Source organism: Sander vitreus, chromosome 16 (genome assembly GCF_031162955.1).
Source record: "Sander vitreus isolate 19-12246 chromosome 16, sanVit1, whole genome shotgun sequence".
Lineage (NCBI taxonomy): Eukaryota > Metazoa > Chordata > Actinopteri > Perciformes > Percidae > Sander > Sander vitreus.
The window spans coordinates 4,063,662-4,081,144 of NC_135870.1; the positions used below are offsets into that span (position 1 = coordinate 4,063,662).

At 39.8% G+C, this 17,483-nt stretch overlaps 1 protein-coding gene across 10 annotated transcripts in view; it reads right to left on the reverse strand.

Annotated features, from left to right (window-relative positions):
• Positions 1–6,850: 6,850 nt before the first annotated feature.
• rasgrf2a (Ras protein-specific guanine nucleotide-releasing factor 2a) overlaps positions 6,851–17,483 on the reverse strand; it is a 48,140-nt gene continuing 37,507 nt past the window's right edge. For 5 of the 10 annotated variants that reach the window (XM_078271328.1, XM_078271321.1, XM_078271327.1 and 2 more), the window contains 10 exons: positions 16,588–16,700; positions 15,481–15,544; positions 15,356–15,385; positions 14,357–14,460; positions 11,987–12,071; positions 10,482–10,679; positions 10,316–10,395; positions 10,104–10,221; positions 9,170–9,238; positions 6,851–9,076 (listed from right to left, as the gene is read on the reverse strand). In XM_078271328.1, coding sequence (XP_078127454.1) covers positions 8,981–9,076; positions 9,170–9,238; positions 10,104–10,221; positions 10,316–10,395; positions 10,482–10,679; positions 11,987–12,071; positions 14,357–14,460; positions 15,356–15,385; positions 15,481–15,544; positions 16,588–16,700 — 957 coding nt within the window. In that variant the 3' untranslated portion in view covers positions 6,851–8,980. The remainder of the gene's footprint in view (positions 9,077–9,169; positions 9,239–10,103; positions 10,222–10,315; positions 10,396–10,481; positions 10,680–11,986; positions 12,072–14,356; positions 14,461–15,355; positions 15,386–15,480; positions 15,545–16,587; positions 16,701–17,483) is intronic. The other 5 variants (XM_078271323.1, XM_078271329.1, XM_078271325.1 and 2 more) reach the window with 3 other exon arrangements.

Sequence of the window (17,483 nt, forward strand, 5' to 3'; positions counted from 1 at the left end):
CAATAAGACGAGGCGAGAAAACCGCCATTTCTAACAGCTGTTTGTAACATTAAAATAAAATGGATAATTCCGTTTCTATAGTTGTAGCTGACTTTACCAGCTGACTTCTCTATTGGCTGTTGAAACAGGTGACGTCCCTTACTTTCTAAAACCAGGCTCTGCGACTTGAAGAGCCGGGTCGCAGCGACCCCATCAGCTGGTTTGAGTCGAGCTGAGACGGGCCGGTTCAGACCGCTGAAACTTTTCCCTGCAAACAGTTTCGTTTCGTCACAAATCTTTGGTCTGAACTGGGCTTAAGTGCTATAAATAGTCAATTCCTTAACAAAAGTCTGAACTGCATTAGTGCACAATGCGAGTACACCGATCCCCCCACAGCTTTTTGTTTAATACAGTAATGAGCTTAGAGTAGGTGGGGCAGTGACAGATGCTCTTAGCATTATCCCAGTCTCCCACCTTCAGGATGGCAGGTTGTATGTGTCCACTAATAAACAGTTCAAAGACGTCTGTCTTAAGGACACAGAAGAAAGTGGGGCTTGAGACAGCTCAGAAACAAACTGCAGTTTCCAGTTTGGCACAATATTGTTATTTTTGTTTTTATGTCCATGAAGCTTGATTCAAAATGTTAAATGTAGTAGGCCTACATTACATAAAAGTTCTTAACGAAAAGGTCATGTTCTAGCTTGTCCTTCACAGACAGAGAGTGTGTAATATCCACGAGACTGTGTCTTAATATAGAGGGAAGCTGTGAGGACAGTACTGTTAATCCAGGTCAAAGGAAAGACGGCCGATCTGCTCTAAACTGATCACTGAGGTGGAGGTCGAGATGAATCGATTAATTGACTAGTTAACTATTAATTTAATTGCTAACTATTTTGATAATCAGTCAGTTTGAGTCATTGTTTAATGAAGAAAAAGTTAAAATTCTCTGATTCCAGCTTGTTAATTAGAATATTGTTCTAGTCTCTTCTCTCCTCTGTGACAGTAAACAGAATATATTTGAGTTGTGGACTAAACAAGACATTTGAGGACAGCTTTGGGAAAACACCGATCGCTATTTTTCACCATTTTTCTGACATTTTATAGACCAAACATCTACTCAACAATGAAAATAATTCATTCCCCCAATAAGTCACAGGATATTTTTTTGACTGGAGAATTTATCCCACTGATTCCATTCACCTCTCTGTCTGTGGAGGTTAATGGTTTCGGACTCTTTGGGTCAGCGGTAATGTTATTTATAGATCACTGGAGAGCAGTTGTGCTGCCATGATCCAGTGCCAAGAAACAAGCCGACGCTGGCTCCCAACGCGGTGACATTCTGCACTGGTCATAAGACCAGACCTCATGAGGCCATGTCAGCAGGACAGAGGGATGGAAACACGGGGAGGAGGGAAGGTAGAGTCAGAACAGAGGTGAAGCAGCAACGATCGACAAGGAAAAAGATCACGTTTAGATTCTGCATTCTGTGCTTGTGCCTTATAAAGCCTCCACTGCCAACTGACACTGTGGATCATATGTTCTTATAGTCAGGATTACGCCAAACCCACGACAGACCTGGGATCAGCCTCCCCTCCCCTGACCACTGTGACCTTTTAACTCTGAGACAGTATGTTCAGGAAATAAGAGCAGCTTCGTCCTCTCCAGAGGACACAGCAAAGTTACCACCACTTCAGGTATTTCAAATAAAACATTTAAGAAACATGTAAAATAAATCATTTTCATGCAAAGTGCACCAAAAAAAGTTGCCTTTTTAACTGCAAATAGGGCGGCAACTAACATTTATTTCCCTTGTAGTCTAATCTGTTGATTTTCCCGATTAATCAATTAGTTGTTTGGTCTATAAAATGTCATGAAATGGTGAAAAATGTGGATCAGTGTTTCCCAAAGCCATCCTAAAATGTTGTTTAGTCCACAACTCAAAGATATTCAGATTACTGTCACAGAGGAGAGAAGAAACTAGAAAATATTCACATTTAACAAGCTGAGAACAAGATTTTTTTTTTTTTTCCATAAATAAAATACTCAAACCGATTAATCGGTTATCAAAATAGTTGGCGGTTGATTTAAAAGTTGACAACTAATTGATTAATCATTGCAGCTGTAACTGCAAAGCTTTCTTTTAGTTCTAATTCATAACGTTTGCAGTAATTTATTCAGCTACATATCATCTTAAAGCTGTTATAACATCCTGCCTTCACTGCTCCTATTGAAAACATGTTGACTTTTGAAACATGCTCTCACATGGTAACCTTCCTCACATTAACCATAAATGTCCCAAGCATTCAAAAAAGATCAAATATCAAGGTGTATAGCCTGTATCTTCTTTGATACAAAAGATTTTACATTCAGCTTGAGATGCATGACGCTAACGGAGCCTTTCTGCAAGAAAAGTAAGAAAAAGTATTTACAATACCTGTAGGGAAGCTGCTCTGCCTTCTTGCTGAAGGTCTCTTGTTAAAGAGCTTTTCACTCTCCGCTCTCAGGGGACTCCGCCCCCTCATGTGGGATTAAAACCTCCTGGAAGCCAATCATAAGTCCAGAAACAAACCAATGGAGGACCACCAACATGAGCTACGACGGCACAGACTGCTAATGTGGAGCCATGATTAACCATGACCGCCATGGGTCCGATGTCACTGTCCAGATTGACCTTGATGTTTTCCCCTCACACACTGACCCTGAGAGCTCCACACACACAAACTTTACACCGAGTTCACAAGGCATTACAAAACTATACTGCAAATATAGAGAATACAACCAAAAAAAGAAGACAAAAGCCAATTTAAAACTAGAGTTATCGCCTTGAGGTTGTTTGACTCGGCCAACCAGTCAAATTGCACTTTACACCCACGTCTGTCCAGACTCAATATATGTAGTGAAGCAATTTCATGAAGATACTGAGTGCGCTTTCACACCTATAGTTCGATGGACTCATTTTTCGCATTTTTCATTTGGTTCGGTTTGCGTTCACACTGCACTTTGTCAAACGCACCAAACTGTAAACACACGTCACGCGATCGAATATCTGAAACTCGCCGACACTTCTGGTCTGAGAAATAATGGAGCAACACCAGATTCATAACGTCTTGGGTTTTCTGGTTCTGCTTTAGCGTTTCTAATATTTAAGAAGAAGGCGAACAATGTGAGCAGCTGACAGACAGCGAGTGAAAGAGAGATGATGATGAACAGCTCATGGATCTGAAAGTTATCATCCCTTAGATCATATATATAAGTCTGTAAATTGTGCGCAAGATTGAAATGGCAGGCTAGTAAATGCTGTTTTTTGGTTCTCTTGAAGTGAAGCAAACTCTAGTTGACTTGGAAGCGAACCGAGACCCCGTTTTCAAGCGGACCAGAGTTTGTTTGTTCGGATGAGCTTTCACACCAGCCCCAAACCAACCAGACAATCTGACCAAACGCTCCAGAGTTTGTTTTAAACGGAGCAAAAATAAGGTAGGTGTGAAAGCAAAAGTGTATTTTTTGGCGAAACGTGGATGCTTCACACACATCTTCAACCCGGCAGCTGTGACGACCCTGGTATTAGTATTATTATGCAGTGTCTGTGTGGTAAATTAGTTGATTGTGTAATGGGCTTGTTATCAGTCCCTTCTGCTAGCCTGGTGTTTCGTCCGGGATTTGAACCTTAGGACCTCTCGCAAGTTAAGTGGCTTGGGACTTTAAGACAGTTTCAAGATTATCGTCACTAATTCAGTATCGGACCAAATGTTCCCATTTCTATTCCTGAGTTATGGTGTTGAATAATGGCCAGAAACTTCTTTTTCAGAACATTATGATTTCACAGTGAAGTTGACCTTTTGGATATAAAATGTCATTACAATAATCACTTCATCCTATTAGACAACTGTGTAAATGTTCTCCATAGTAAGCATATGAACTCTTGAGTTATGGCCATAAACGCGTTTTGTGAGGCCATTGACCTTTGACCGCCAAATATGAATCAGTTCATCCTTAGGCCCAATACGTCCATACCCAATTTAAATAAAAAACCCTCCAGGGGGTCCTGAGATATCGCGTTCGCAAGAATGGACGGACGGACGTAGATAAGTACGGACAACGCGAAAACATAATGCCTCCGGCCACAACTGTCGCCGGAGCGGATGCATAAAAATCCAAGTTGCACAAAATAAAATGCACTTTAGGTACAAAACAAAATAAGTTTCCAGGGGAAACCAAAAACTGAAGAACACGCCTGACACGTGAGTCCCTGCCATGGTTTATGACTGAATATCAATGAGGCATCGTACAGTACGTGCGCGCCTGCCAGTCACACGTTGGATAAAAGTGTTTTCAGTGTAACAGCTTTCTGTGCATCTCATGCTAATAACATGCTCTTAATGACTTGCCTGAATAAATAAAGGTGAAATAAAAAAAAAAAGAAAAAAAAAAGAAAAGCCTGCTGCTGCCGTTGTCACAAGAGGAGGCAGAAGTGCCCCCAAAGCACAGGAGAGGGAGGGCAATTTTGGCCACAATGATAAAAAGAACGGCTCTCATACAGCTCAGTTCCCTTCATTCATACCAAAGAACCGTTCAAAAGAAATGCATCTTTCACGAACGCAACATTACTTCTTGGAAGTCGTTATTATAGCTCAACATCACAAAGCCTGAAAAGTGCCTTGGAAACTTCTTCTGTAACTCAAGTTAGGTTGTGTGTGCAACTAGCATTGAGCACTCAGGGCCAACTGTATCTTCCTATAACTGCCATAAAAACTGTTCAGAACTACATTATAAGTCACATTTGTTTGCTTTTATTGGGTGTAAATATCTGTACATTACACAAAGAAATGCATGGAAAAATACAACAGCAAAGCTGGAATTTCAAAGTATACAGTACTGTAAGAAAGCACGGGGTCTTATACACTAATGCATTTAAGAGTTTGAAGATTCCTGTCATCAGGAATGTGCCAAAATAAATGAATGAAGCTAACAAAAGTCAGTAACAGTCAACTATAAAGATAACAGTAATCTGAAGGACAGAAGGGACATCGTGCTATATTCATGCTAGAAACACTGAGTCTATTGACATTCTTTACGAATCAACAGTGCCAAGGTATTACTATTTTACTAATACAGTTAAGGTTTGAAATATGATTAAAAGATCACATTGACAAGGAACCTATAATAGTGAATAGTAAAATAAATTTAACTGAAGGGCTTTGTATTATGTGAGAAACCTTTTAGGCCGAGACTCTTTAAAAAAAAGAGCAGAAAGATTATTATAATCAGGACGTTTTGTGTACAAAAATCACTGACACTGAAAAGACATGATCTGTAGCAGAAATGCTTTTGATTGTCAAGAAAGATGAATAAAATGTAAATCTTATGTTTGCTATGACCATACTTTCTGATTTTGTGTGTAAACTACAAAGAGTTTTGCTGTTAACATGCAAATGCAATACAACTGCAACAACATAAACCTTTAGAAACAGGCAGGCCAGAAAGTATAAGGAAGATACAATATTTTAACTGTCCTCCAGCTGTTTAGGGAACCCAGTGTGTCTCCACGCACACATATTCATGAGGCTGGACTACCAACGGGGTACGCCATACACCCCCAGGGGGCCCCAACTGCTTGAGGTTCACTGTGTGGTAATGTGTTTGTGGTCATTTGATTCATTGTCATTTTATCTGGGAATATGCACGACTCTGAGCTGGCAACCTACAAGCGTATGGTGCGTTCCATTTGAAATCTGAAGTTGGAATTTCCGAGTTCAAAGTCGGAAATTTCAACTGAAACGCCCCCCTGAAGTCGGATTTTCGACTAGGAAAGTTGAAGAACCTCACAGTACCCAGACTTTACAATCCAACATGGCTGCTCTAAGCATCAACAGTAGTGAAGCTGTAGTTATATACAGTAAATAAGCTCTGCCTTATTTTTGTCTCACTAAATCAGTCGTATACACAGTCCTGTCCAACTTCTGGGGACATGTTGTTATGCTGTTTGTATGCACAAAAAATACGTTATTAGTGCTGTCAAACGATTAAAATATTTCATCGCGATTAATCGCATTAATTTCATAGTTAACTGCAATTAATCATAATTAATCGCACATTTTTATCTATTCTAAATGTCCCTAGATTTCTTTTTGTCCAATTATTTTTTTCTCATTTTAATGCTCTTATCAACATGGAAAAGTGGATCGGCTTGCTTTGTGCTTTTGTCGCCTGGCTTTGACGAGGGGGCGGAGAATTGGCATCAGCCATGTGCTTGGCCATCAGCTGTGTGCTTGGCCATCAGCTGTGTGCTTGGCCATCAGCTGTGTGCTTGGCCATCAGCTGTGTGCTTGGCCCTCAGCTGTGTGCTTGGCCATCAGCTGTGTGCTTGGCCTTCAGCTGTGTGCTTGGCCATCAGCCGTGTGCTTGGCCATCAAGTGGTATTTCAGACTGGACGTGCTGCGATGATAGCTCAGTTCACAGCGACAAAACACACAGATCACTTTGGTCTTGTCAATGGAACCATTTGACAACTTTTTAAAAGTAAACTTTCCATTCAGAATCTTATTGGCATCCATTTTGGCGTCTCGCGCTCGCCATCCACTCAAAACGTAACGTTAGCCTACTACTCGCAAGCCCAAACAAGTGTGTGCGGCGTGCCTGTTTTGTTTCCGGTCTAGCTAGATCCGGTGTGGTGTTGTAGTTTTTCTAACGTTACTAGTTGTTGCAACAGCATGTGAAAAAAGCTACAAAGTTTGCTAGGCCAAAAAGAACGTTAATCTCGCGATACAAAAAATTACGCCGTTAAAATGGATTTGCGTTAACGTTTAACTGACAGCACTAGTTGTTATCAACTGGTATAACCTGGATAGAACACAAATGACTTGTTTTACTGGAACGCGGTTAACTTGGGAGTAGTTTATATCCACGACGTTCCACTTCCAGGATTACTACGTTGCCTTTGGAAATTCCGCTGGATTTCACTCTTTTCAGCCGGCTGTTCGTTACCTTCCGTTTTCTTTGTGTTGTAATTTTGAACTCCGGTGGATTTCTGAGGACTATGGTTAACTGCTCCTCAGATCTCTGCAGGGTAAATCCAGACAGCTAGCAGACTATCTGTCCAATCTGAGTTTTCTGTTGCACGACTAAAAATACTGTTGAACGTACACACGTTCCACCAAAACAAGTTCCTTCCCGAGGCCATTTTGTAGTGGGACCGCGGCTTTTCCCGGTGCTTGGCGCCGCCCATGACGATTGTAATTGGTTAAAAGAAATGCCAATAAACCAGAGCACTTTTTTCTCCCATCCCAGAATGCTGTGTGGACTAGCCGGACCCTCCTTCGCAGCGCTGTGGAGGAAGGTCTGGCAAAGCAAGACTAACTTGGGTGTGACGTCATTCCAGCTCCGGCTTCCAAGGTAAATGGAACGCACCATAAGTCCAGTGAGCTCCTCCTGAGCTGAAGTATAGGCAGGCTTCGCCTCTAGGGCTCTAAAAGTTGTTGCAAAATTTCCTTTTGTAGGGATTTAGCCATTTTAATGACAGGGTTTGCCTCCCCACGTGCAAATGTTCCTCCAAAACAAGTTTCACAATTTTGTAAGGGTACAGTCACTGCATCCGGAGTTTAATGCCACCCAAGATGATTGTGATTGGTTTAAAGAAATACAACTTGGAGCGTTTTTTTCTCCTACAATTACGATGGGTTCAGCCAGACCTTTCTTCAACACTGAGACCGTATCTACTTGAGATGATAATAAGTCAATCTATGTTGTGTTTACAGCTTGTATCGCTGCCCCCAAGAGGCCAAAACATTTTTTCTGCCTATGCTTCCAGAGAGCAACTTTCACTGGCACACAGCCTCCAGTTCACTTCGTATATCCTGTGCAGAGGCTTTGTGTAAATAGTGCATATTTCAAAAATAATTTGGAAACCACACAGCAAACCTTGGGCCCAATAAACAGGGAAAGTCACTCTACTTCCGGTGAACCCAATGGGACCTAATTATGTAAAAAAATCAACGGCGAGAAAAAAAATACTTGAATTACACATATATTGTCAGATTAAAACAATCATTTTTAAGTGAAGAAAGTCAGTTTGTTGTAGGTTTGCCGTAGTACCATTTGTTTTGTGTGAAACCGCTCAGTGAACTACATATCTCATCTCACACGATATACGTAACCTTGCTAACTGCTCGGCTTGCTCGCTAGCTAGCTAGCTTAGCTCTGATCCACAACAGATCAGAAGAACCTTATCTTACCTGATCCAGCGTCTTTTCATCAACCGAGAAAAGAAAGCACGAGCAAGACCTGTTTGTTTGAGTTACATCCCAGTACAAAACACAGTCATTGTAGCTTCAGCAAGACATCACTTACTTAGGGGTGATTAGTCTTTCTAATTACATATTTTCAGTCTTATACTTAATTTTTTCGACAGTCTACCTTGATTTAAAAAATAGTATGTGTGTAATTGTGTATATGTGTAATTCATGGCTCAATTCAAATGGGATCAAATATTTATTTATTTCTCGCCGTTCACTACAGTACATATTTTTTCCTAAATAAGGTCCCATGGTGGTCCACCGGTAGGGGAAGGACTTCGCCTCTCTATGGACAAGCAGGTTAATCCGGCCATGATTACATAAATAATGTAAAACTCATCTGACATTGTTTACGTGCAAGACTACAGAGGCAGATTGTTTGGTATTTACAATGTGACAGCAGCAACTGTTACTTACTAGTGCAATGTTTGGCTAGCTAACATGGTTGTTTCTACAGTCATAACTGTACGATTGTATGACAAAGTTGTGTATGTTATACAGTTTATTCTGTTTACTAAATATACACATCAGATATTTACACAAAAAGGCACATTTTCTCCTGAGTTTCCTAAGCACAATAACTGGTGTTGTTTCATAAAACAACCCCTGCTTTATTAAGAAAGAATCTCAAGTTGTGTTAATTCATCACTGATATTGTTTGATGGATATATTTTGTATATCACGTCTGCGTGAATATGTTTGTGTGTGAAATGTTAGCCAGGTGGTACTCGAGGTTCGATCTTCAGCGAGAGCTCATAAAGGGTATCTTCATCCATCACTAATGTCTTATCCAGGAGGAACTGAGTCACCTGGAGGGAGTCAGGACAGGCAAATAGTTTGTGTTAATAGTTAAATACTAATCACTTCCGTACTGCACAAATAATGCATTATATTAGACACACTTTTGGTTGGTGCTCTATCCTGTAAAGTGCTTGCTGGAACTGACGAATCTCCCGGATAATATGAGAAATCTGAGAGAGGAGAGACAGAGTTAAAAAACAACTTAATCAATTGACTGTTAGCTAAACCCCCCTCCCCTTTACATTTTAAGAAGTGACAGACAAAAGCAGCTTCTCATTTCTAGCCTTTGACATTTAAATTTGCCGTTGTTGCAGACAGATTTTATAAGCCATAGCTAGTTAGCTAGCTAATTAAGCTAACGCATTAGCTCCATTGAGTTGAAAATGTCTCTAGCTGCCTTTTAATCCAGCGGACTCATTTTAAAACATGAATCCTATAATAAGTCTTAAATATATTTCTGAAACAATGGGTCTTTGATTCTAGAGAGTTGTAGACTAAAGCACCCTTTCATTTCTAGCTGTCAACTTGCGATTTTGCTGCCTAAACTAATAACTGTCGCTAACAGACTTTATCAGCTATAGTTAACTAGCTAATGAAGCTTACTTTAGCTTAATTGTTTAAAAATGCCTCCCTCTGACATTAATGTTCCAGCTGACACATTTTAAACAGGAATCCTGCTCATATATTTTTGAAAACTAACACAAATCCAATAAATAGCACGACAAAGCTGCGAACGGTCGCGACAGAGCCGCTAACAACCAGCACCCAACCAGTGGGGAAATACGACATTGTATTATGACATTCACCGAACAAACTCATTTAATGATGTGCTCCTTGGTCTTAGAATTGCTTGGTTACTGTATGAAGTAAGCTAGTTAACCTGACAAGCTAACAATTGTAGCTTACGTTGGAAGACTGGTTGTATTTTTGGTTTTGGAAAGGCTTCTTTTTCAGGGGAAGGGTTTAGCTAACAGTCAATTGGGCTTTCATAAGCATCGTTAAAGAACGGGAGCAGTTAAAGGGTATATTCGTTACCATCCTCATCTTGGAGAAGTTAACCAGGCCCTCCTCCGTGAAGTTGGGTGTTCCCTCCTCAATGAAAGCCAGGTCAGTGAGGTACATGCCCAGGTATGGGACGCATGGAGGGTTACAGCTACACACACGTACATACAGCGCAAACATTAGACCGTTTTTAAGTACTGGATTTAAACATCTATTTTTTTCCTCTGGTAATTAGCAGTATTTACTTTTTCAGTGTCTCTCTGAGATTCTTGAACCTCCCTTCTGATGACACCGTCTTCTGCAGGCGGTCCATGAGTGCCTTTGTCTAAAAACAAAACAAAGAAATCGTAAAGGTTTTGCACAGAGAGTAAGGTTTTATTTTAGCAACCTGTTAAATGAATGGATTCCAACCTGTTTGCAGACTTTTGCCCAGGTCTTCTTCAGCCTGAAGATGGCGCTGCGGTTGAGAGCCGAGGTGATCTCCAGCACGCCGTTGTAGTTGTTGAGGCAGCGGCAGATATCGGCCACCGCTAGCCACTTTTCTATGGAGCTGGCCCTGGAGCCCACGTCAGTGTGGGTCATTATCTGAGATGCCACAAGGTTACTCATCTGTGGAGAGAGGGTGAGAGAAAGACATTTCCCCTTTGTTTGCAAATACTCCACAGTTAGTTACCAGTTTATTAGGTACACCTAGTTAAAGATTTATTCAGTATTTGTTTTTAGGTGCATATATAACTTTACGGTTATTTTCAAAGATTATTTTTTTGGGCATTTTTAGGTCTTAATTTCCACAGGACAGCTGAAGACACGAAAGGGGAGAGATAGAGGGAATGTGTATATATATATATATATATATATATGTGTGTGTGTGTGTGTGTGTGTGTGTGTGTGTGTGTGTGTGCGCCTGCTCTACCAACTGAGCTAACCCAGCCACAACTGTACAGTCATTTTGCTGTAGTTTGTAGAGCTGTGTGCTTTACTCCGATAGTTAATCTAATATTTTATCCTCTCCTGTTTATATCAATGAGGGTTGACAATTTTAAAGAAGTAGAAGACTATGTATAACTATTTTCATGTTGCACTTAGATGTTTTTTTTTATATTTAGTCTACCCTTATTGATATAAACAAGGCTGACACCTCTCTAACAGATAATTATAACTTCATGAAGGAAGGTTTTATTGTAGGGCTGCAACTACAGATCATTATCATATATCATAATCGTCTGATTAGGGCTGGACAATTAATAGAAAATGTATCAACATCGAAATTCTGAAGCCGTTGTCGACGTATTTTTCCCATGACGATAATTTTTATAAAACTAAAATGTGACATTTTCATTTCAAGCAATGTGTGCTTTCATTTCAATTTCATATATTTTCAATGAATAGCCATAATAGTTTCCACTTTGTGCGTTTCCTTCAATTGTTTAAAAAAAAAATAAAAAAAATCACAAAAATAAGCACTTTTCAATTAGAAAAAATATCTCACCTTCAATATTTGAGCTTATTTACTGTGCAAACCTTGCCAATGAACTATGAGGACAAAAAAAATAGTCAATCGTACATTTACCGTTAGAGGTAAAATGTAGGTCACATCGTGCAGCCCTACGTCTGATTATTATTTGATTAATCTATTCACCTTTTTGTCTATAAAATGTCAGAATCTCTTTTAAAATGACCTTCCACAATTTCCTAAGTTAACACAAGTTAACTTAGTCAACAGTCCCGTCTCCAAACATTTTCAGTTTATCATCATATATAACAAACATGAGCATCAAAAAGCGTCACATTTGAAAAACTGGAACCACTGACATTTTGCTTGAAAAATGATGAATCAATTATCGACTCGAGTTGTTGATTAACTAATTGATTATAATGGAAAATTTGGAGGAAAAAAAAACCCTGTTTAGTCCTACGTCATTAAAATGCTGGCTGGTCTTCATGATGTACGGAGTCCTCTCTGTCTTGTCGACCTTCATCCAGCCCTGACCGAGGAACTCCCTGCAGGAACACAGAACAGTCAGACATACTGGAAGTACCTTCAACGTACATGTAATTCTACTTCATACTACATATACTTCAATATATTTTTTTCTATTTAACATCTATAGTTACTTGTCACGTTGCAGATAATAATTTTACATTCCAAAACATTCGAGGAACTTTCAATATAAAATGTGATGTATTGTTGTGCAGTATATGAAGTTTAGTTGAAGTTGTTTTAGCTTATTATTTTGCGTATTTTGAACATGTTAAAGGTCCCATGACATGGTGCTCTTTGGATGATTTTATATAGGCCTTAGTGGTCCCCTAATACTGTATCTGAAGTCTCTTTTATATAGACCTTAGTGGTCCCCTAATACTGTATCTGAAGTCTCTTTTATATAGACCTTAGTGGTCCCCTAATACTGTATCTGAAGTCTCTTTTATATAGACCTTAGTGGTCCCCTAATACTGTATCTGAAGTCTCTTTTATATAGACCTTAGTGGTCCCCTAATACTGTATCTGAAGTCTCTTTCCCGAAATTCAGCCTTGGTGCAGAATTACAGCCACTAGAGCCAGTCCCACAATGAACTTTCCTTAGGATGTGCCATTTCTGAGTCTGTAGCTTTAAATGCTATTGAGGAGGAGAGAGGGGGGGCAAGGTGGAGGGTGGGGGTGTGGCTTTGACCAACTGCCACTTTGCTCGTTTGAAAGCCATGATGTTTCTCTCTTTCTTATGGGTGGGCCAAATTCTCTGGGCGGGCAAAGCAGAGAAAGGGGCGGTAACCTTTCCCCTTATGACGTCATAAAGGGAAGATTCCAGATCAGCCCATCTGAGCTTTCATTTTCTCAAAGGCAGAGCAGGATACCCAGGGCTCGGTTTACACCTATCACCATTTCTAGCCACTGGGGGACCATAGGCAGGCTGGGGGAACACATATTAATGTTAAAAAAACCTCATAAAGTGAAATTTTCATGCCATGGGACCTTTAAAAAAAAAAGATAAATAAGAACATTTCAGTACAGGCAAGAACACAGACAAACAAAGTCCTCAGCAAACATATCTTTCAAAATTATATGATTCAAAGTCATTCCATGCTTAAGCTTTAAACATGCTTGAGAAAGTCCCCTTCTCTCCCAGTAATCTTCCACGTCAGAGGCTCAGTCATGTTTAAAGGTGGAGAACTGGCTTCTTAGAACATGAAACATGAGGTGGTCAGATGTAATGTGATAAAGTAGATGAACAGCCTATATGTGTTTTGCCTAATTATTTGATGTATGTCTTATTAGACCAGTGGTTCCCAACCTTTTTTCCTTGGCGCCCCCCCCCTACTCTTGTCTAAGAAAAGCTGAGCCCCCCCTCCGAAACCGAAGTGGAGGTAACTCTCGAGATAGAGCCTTACTTTCTTTTTTGATACAGAGGAGTTATCAGCACTTTTACGTTTCTCCGCCATGTTTCATTCATAAAATAGTGATGCCGTGGCGGGATGATAGCAGCTAGCAGCTGACCTGATGACAGAAAGGGTCCCAGGTTAAGAGGTCCCGGAGGTTTGGCCTACTAAGTAGCCTGCATACAATGTTAAGCGAGAACAAAAATATACAGTTTTTATACAGACTTTTGTATACATTATATATTCTAGTGTATTACCATAATTTGTTTAACATGTGCACATATTTTTTTTTTTACCTCAACCTCAAACCAGATAAAGACTTGCGCTGTGATCTTTGCCGCCCCCCTGAGGGGTCCCCGGACTCCAGGTTGGGAACCACTGTATTAGATCATGTGTATATACACACAACATTTCATTTTTGTTTCATTTTGGCCATTTTTGTGTGTTTTTTTTCCTGCACTCTTGCCTGAACTCTAAGTTGTTGTCCATTATCCCGTCCTCTTTCAGTCTCTCTGTTCTCCGATGTGTACTTGTCTGGAGACAGTAACTTTTGAAAATGTTTTATTTTTTTTAATCGATTATTAACTTATCAGAATCGAGCATCGAATCGTTCTAGAGAGAATCACGATGCATCTAAGAATCGATTCTTTTTACCACCCCTAATACACACATGCATACACACATATATATACACACACATACATACAGTACATACATAAAAGTATTAATGTTTAATACATAACATCTCTTTCAAGGAAATTATTTTGGAAATTACAAACCCATAAAAAAAAAGATTTACAGTACCAACATTTTCTTTAACAATTAGCCATTTGAACCAACACTGGACTGCGGACCTGCAGGTGTATACGGTGTGAGCGTGAGGTGAATATTGTTCTGAGTCATGTACTCACTCGTAGGGAATACTCCTGAACACGATGTGATCCAGGAGTGTGATCTGTTCTGCCAGCTCCATGGCTGAGAGAGACTCAAAACACTCGGCCTTCGGACTCTCCACCTGGAAACACACACAAACTATTTGTAGTCCAGAAGAACTACAATACTAGTATGCTAAAGAGGCTTTCACACCTGCCTCATTTAGTTCGGTTGAATCGCACTAGAGTTGGTTTTCCCCCTTGGTTCGGTTCGTTTGGGCAGGTGTGAATGCAGCAATCACACTCGGATGCGCACCAAAAGTGGACCAGACAAGCGTGGTCTCGGTACACTCTTCTTTTATTATTATTTTTTTTGGGCATTTCTGCCTTTAATGGATAGGACAGTTATGAAAGGGGGAGAGAGAAGGGGAAGACATGCAGGAAATCGTCACAGGTAGGACTTGACCCCTGGACCTTCTACGCCGAGGCATAAACCTCTATATATGTGCGCCTGCTCTACCAACTGAGCTGTCCTGGCCACTCTCGGTTCACTTTCGGTTTGTGGGGAGAACGTAATCCGAATTCAAACATTTTTGGACTAAACCAGCTGATGTAGTCAGCTGCGCTGTGCATTATGGGTTGAGGACAAGTTTGCACTTTAGCAACATAGCCCCATGGCAACTCGCGGATAAACTTGAAGTTGTGAGTAGTTTATGAAATACATTCAAAGACACATCTGGCCAATGATGTGAATGTTGTCACGTGACTTGTGTTGCTGCATTTTGGTTCACCAACTCCTCAACTGATTCGGACCAGAGCAAACAGTGTGGTGTGAAAAGGAATCGAAACAGCTGATAAATAATACAATGTATAATTTTTTGCCCTTGGTCTGGACCAAATGAACCGGACGACAGATGTGAAAGCACCCCAAGTTAACTCCACATACTGGGAATCCACCTATGACTGGGAATTCACCACATTACACAGACACTACTGTAGAGCTGCTGGTGTTCCTTAAGAGAGCAACGTTATTCTTACCACAATGAAGTGTAGTAGGGGACAGCTTGTCTGGGGATAAAATTATTTCAACAATCGCTTAAAAATGTACCCAGAATAAACTAAAATCGAAGGTCTTTGTGGTACTGACAGGCGGCAATACTGACCATCTGTAATATGTCCTCTATCTTCAGCTGAGCATCATCTTGTTCTTCTTGAGAAAGGGCACTGCTGAGCGAAACAGACAGCGTTACAACATGTGTGCATAGTGTACCGTAGTACTACTGTAGTAGTGTGATTGAGATTTTATTTCATGTAAAACCGAAGAACTAGAGAGCTTCTTGTCTCTGTGAAAATAAGACGGTGCTCTTTGGTAGGGGAGCTTGAACAAATCCAGTGAGCAACAAGAAAAAAATCGAAGACACTTATTTGTGTCCACATTCAAAAGGAAAGTCAAATTTAAACTTAATTTCTCAGAGCTTTGTACATTACAGTACATTACAGTGTGTGTGTGTGTGTGTGTGTGTGTGTGTGTGTGTGTATTTATATGATCGCCCTTGTTTGTTCTTGTTATTTTTTGTTGGATGTCTTATGTGTTAATTGTATTCTTTGTATTCATGCTTTGTTTTAATGTGTATGCTGTTTTTAATGTAAAGCACTTTGGGTTTACTTGTAATGAAGGGTGCTCTACAAATAAAAAGGACATTTTTAGGCCTTTATTTGTGAAAGGACAGCTTAGAGATGAAAGGGGAGAGAGAGCGGGAATGACATGCAGCAAAGGGCTGCAGGTCGGAATCCAAACGCGGCCGCTGCCGCGAGGACTGAGCATCTGTATAAGGGCGCACGCTCTACCAGGTGAGCTACCCAAGCACCAAAAACCATTTTGACAAAAGGTAAAATGCCTGTATTACATCTGGCACATTCTAACTAGAATAAGATTCATAAAAAAGGCGAATGCGTTTTGGCATCCATCCTTCAGGTAATATACAGGAAAGGTATGAGGTGAAACTATATAATGCACCAGATAAGAAAATCTGCATTTGCAGACATTTCATTTTCAGGGTAAAACAGTGTTCACATAGTCTATCCCAAATAATTAATGCTATCACCAGGGGCCAACATGTTCTTGATGGTCACTAGATTTTTTATTTCATATACACACACACACACACACACACACACACACACACACATATATATATATTTGAAAGATTCATATACATTAGAACAGTTTATAAGATCCCAAATCTGTAACTCTCTTTGAGACTTTGTACCTTAATATGTTTGATGTTGCTTTCCTCTCCTGAGGCAGCAGGTCTGGATCTCGTAGCACCTCTTCCAACAGACCGATCACCCCCATCTTCAGCTCACTGTTCATGTCAAAGTCCTGGAGATCAACACATTTATACACATTTATCATACTGAATGTTTGCAGTAAGACTGACTTGAGCAAGTTCAGAAAATGTAGTTCTTTCCTGTAAAGTCCAAGTTATGATTATTCAGAGACATTTTTCTAATTTAAAACTGATAATTATTTGAATTTTAAAATATTTGCTATATAATTATTGTATTATATTTAAAAAAAAAGAGTTTGCATCCAAAGCACCACTGCTCTAAACTGATGTCTTATCATGTCTCCAGCTACAGAGACGGCACATGAGAAGGATGCCCTCTAGAGGACATCTACATCCAGTGTTGTATTTTCATTTTTGCTCAAACAGCACAAATCACAAACCAAATAGGATAGCTGTGAGACAAATAATAAACAAATACAGAAATCTCTCATGTGAAATAATACATGTTAACAGAAAAGACTGTGTTCATATAGGAACCATCATTAAAAAAAAATGCAGGCAAAATGTCAAAAACATAACCTTAAAACATTTGTCTTCATTTCTTGTTTTGATTGACAGAGACCCGTAGAGGCAGACAATGACATATGGTACATTTAAATAAAAATAAATAAAAAGGCTAATTACGTTGGAGGGAAAAACCACAAAGTTAATTACTGTAATGTTTATAGACAAACAGAACGTACTGGGTTTTTTGTAAGATAATAAAGATCTTGATTTTAATTGAAGTTTTTCACAGGTGTTCCCATACTTACTATAAGCGATCACTCCCATGGACCCATGAACTGTGTTCATCAACAGGACCAAATAATACATGT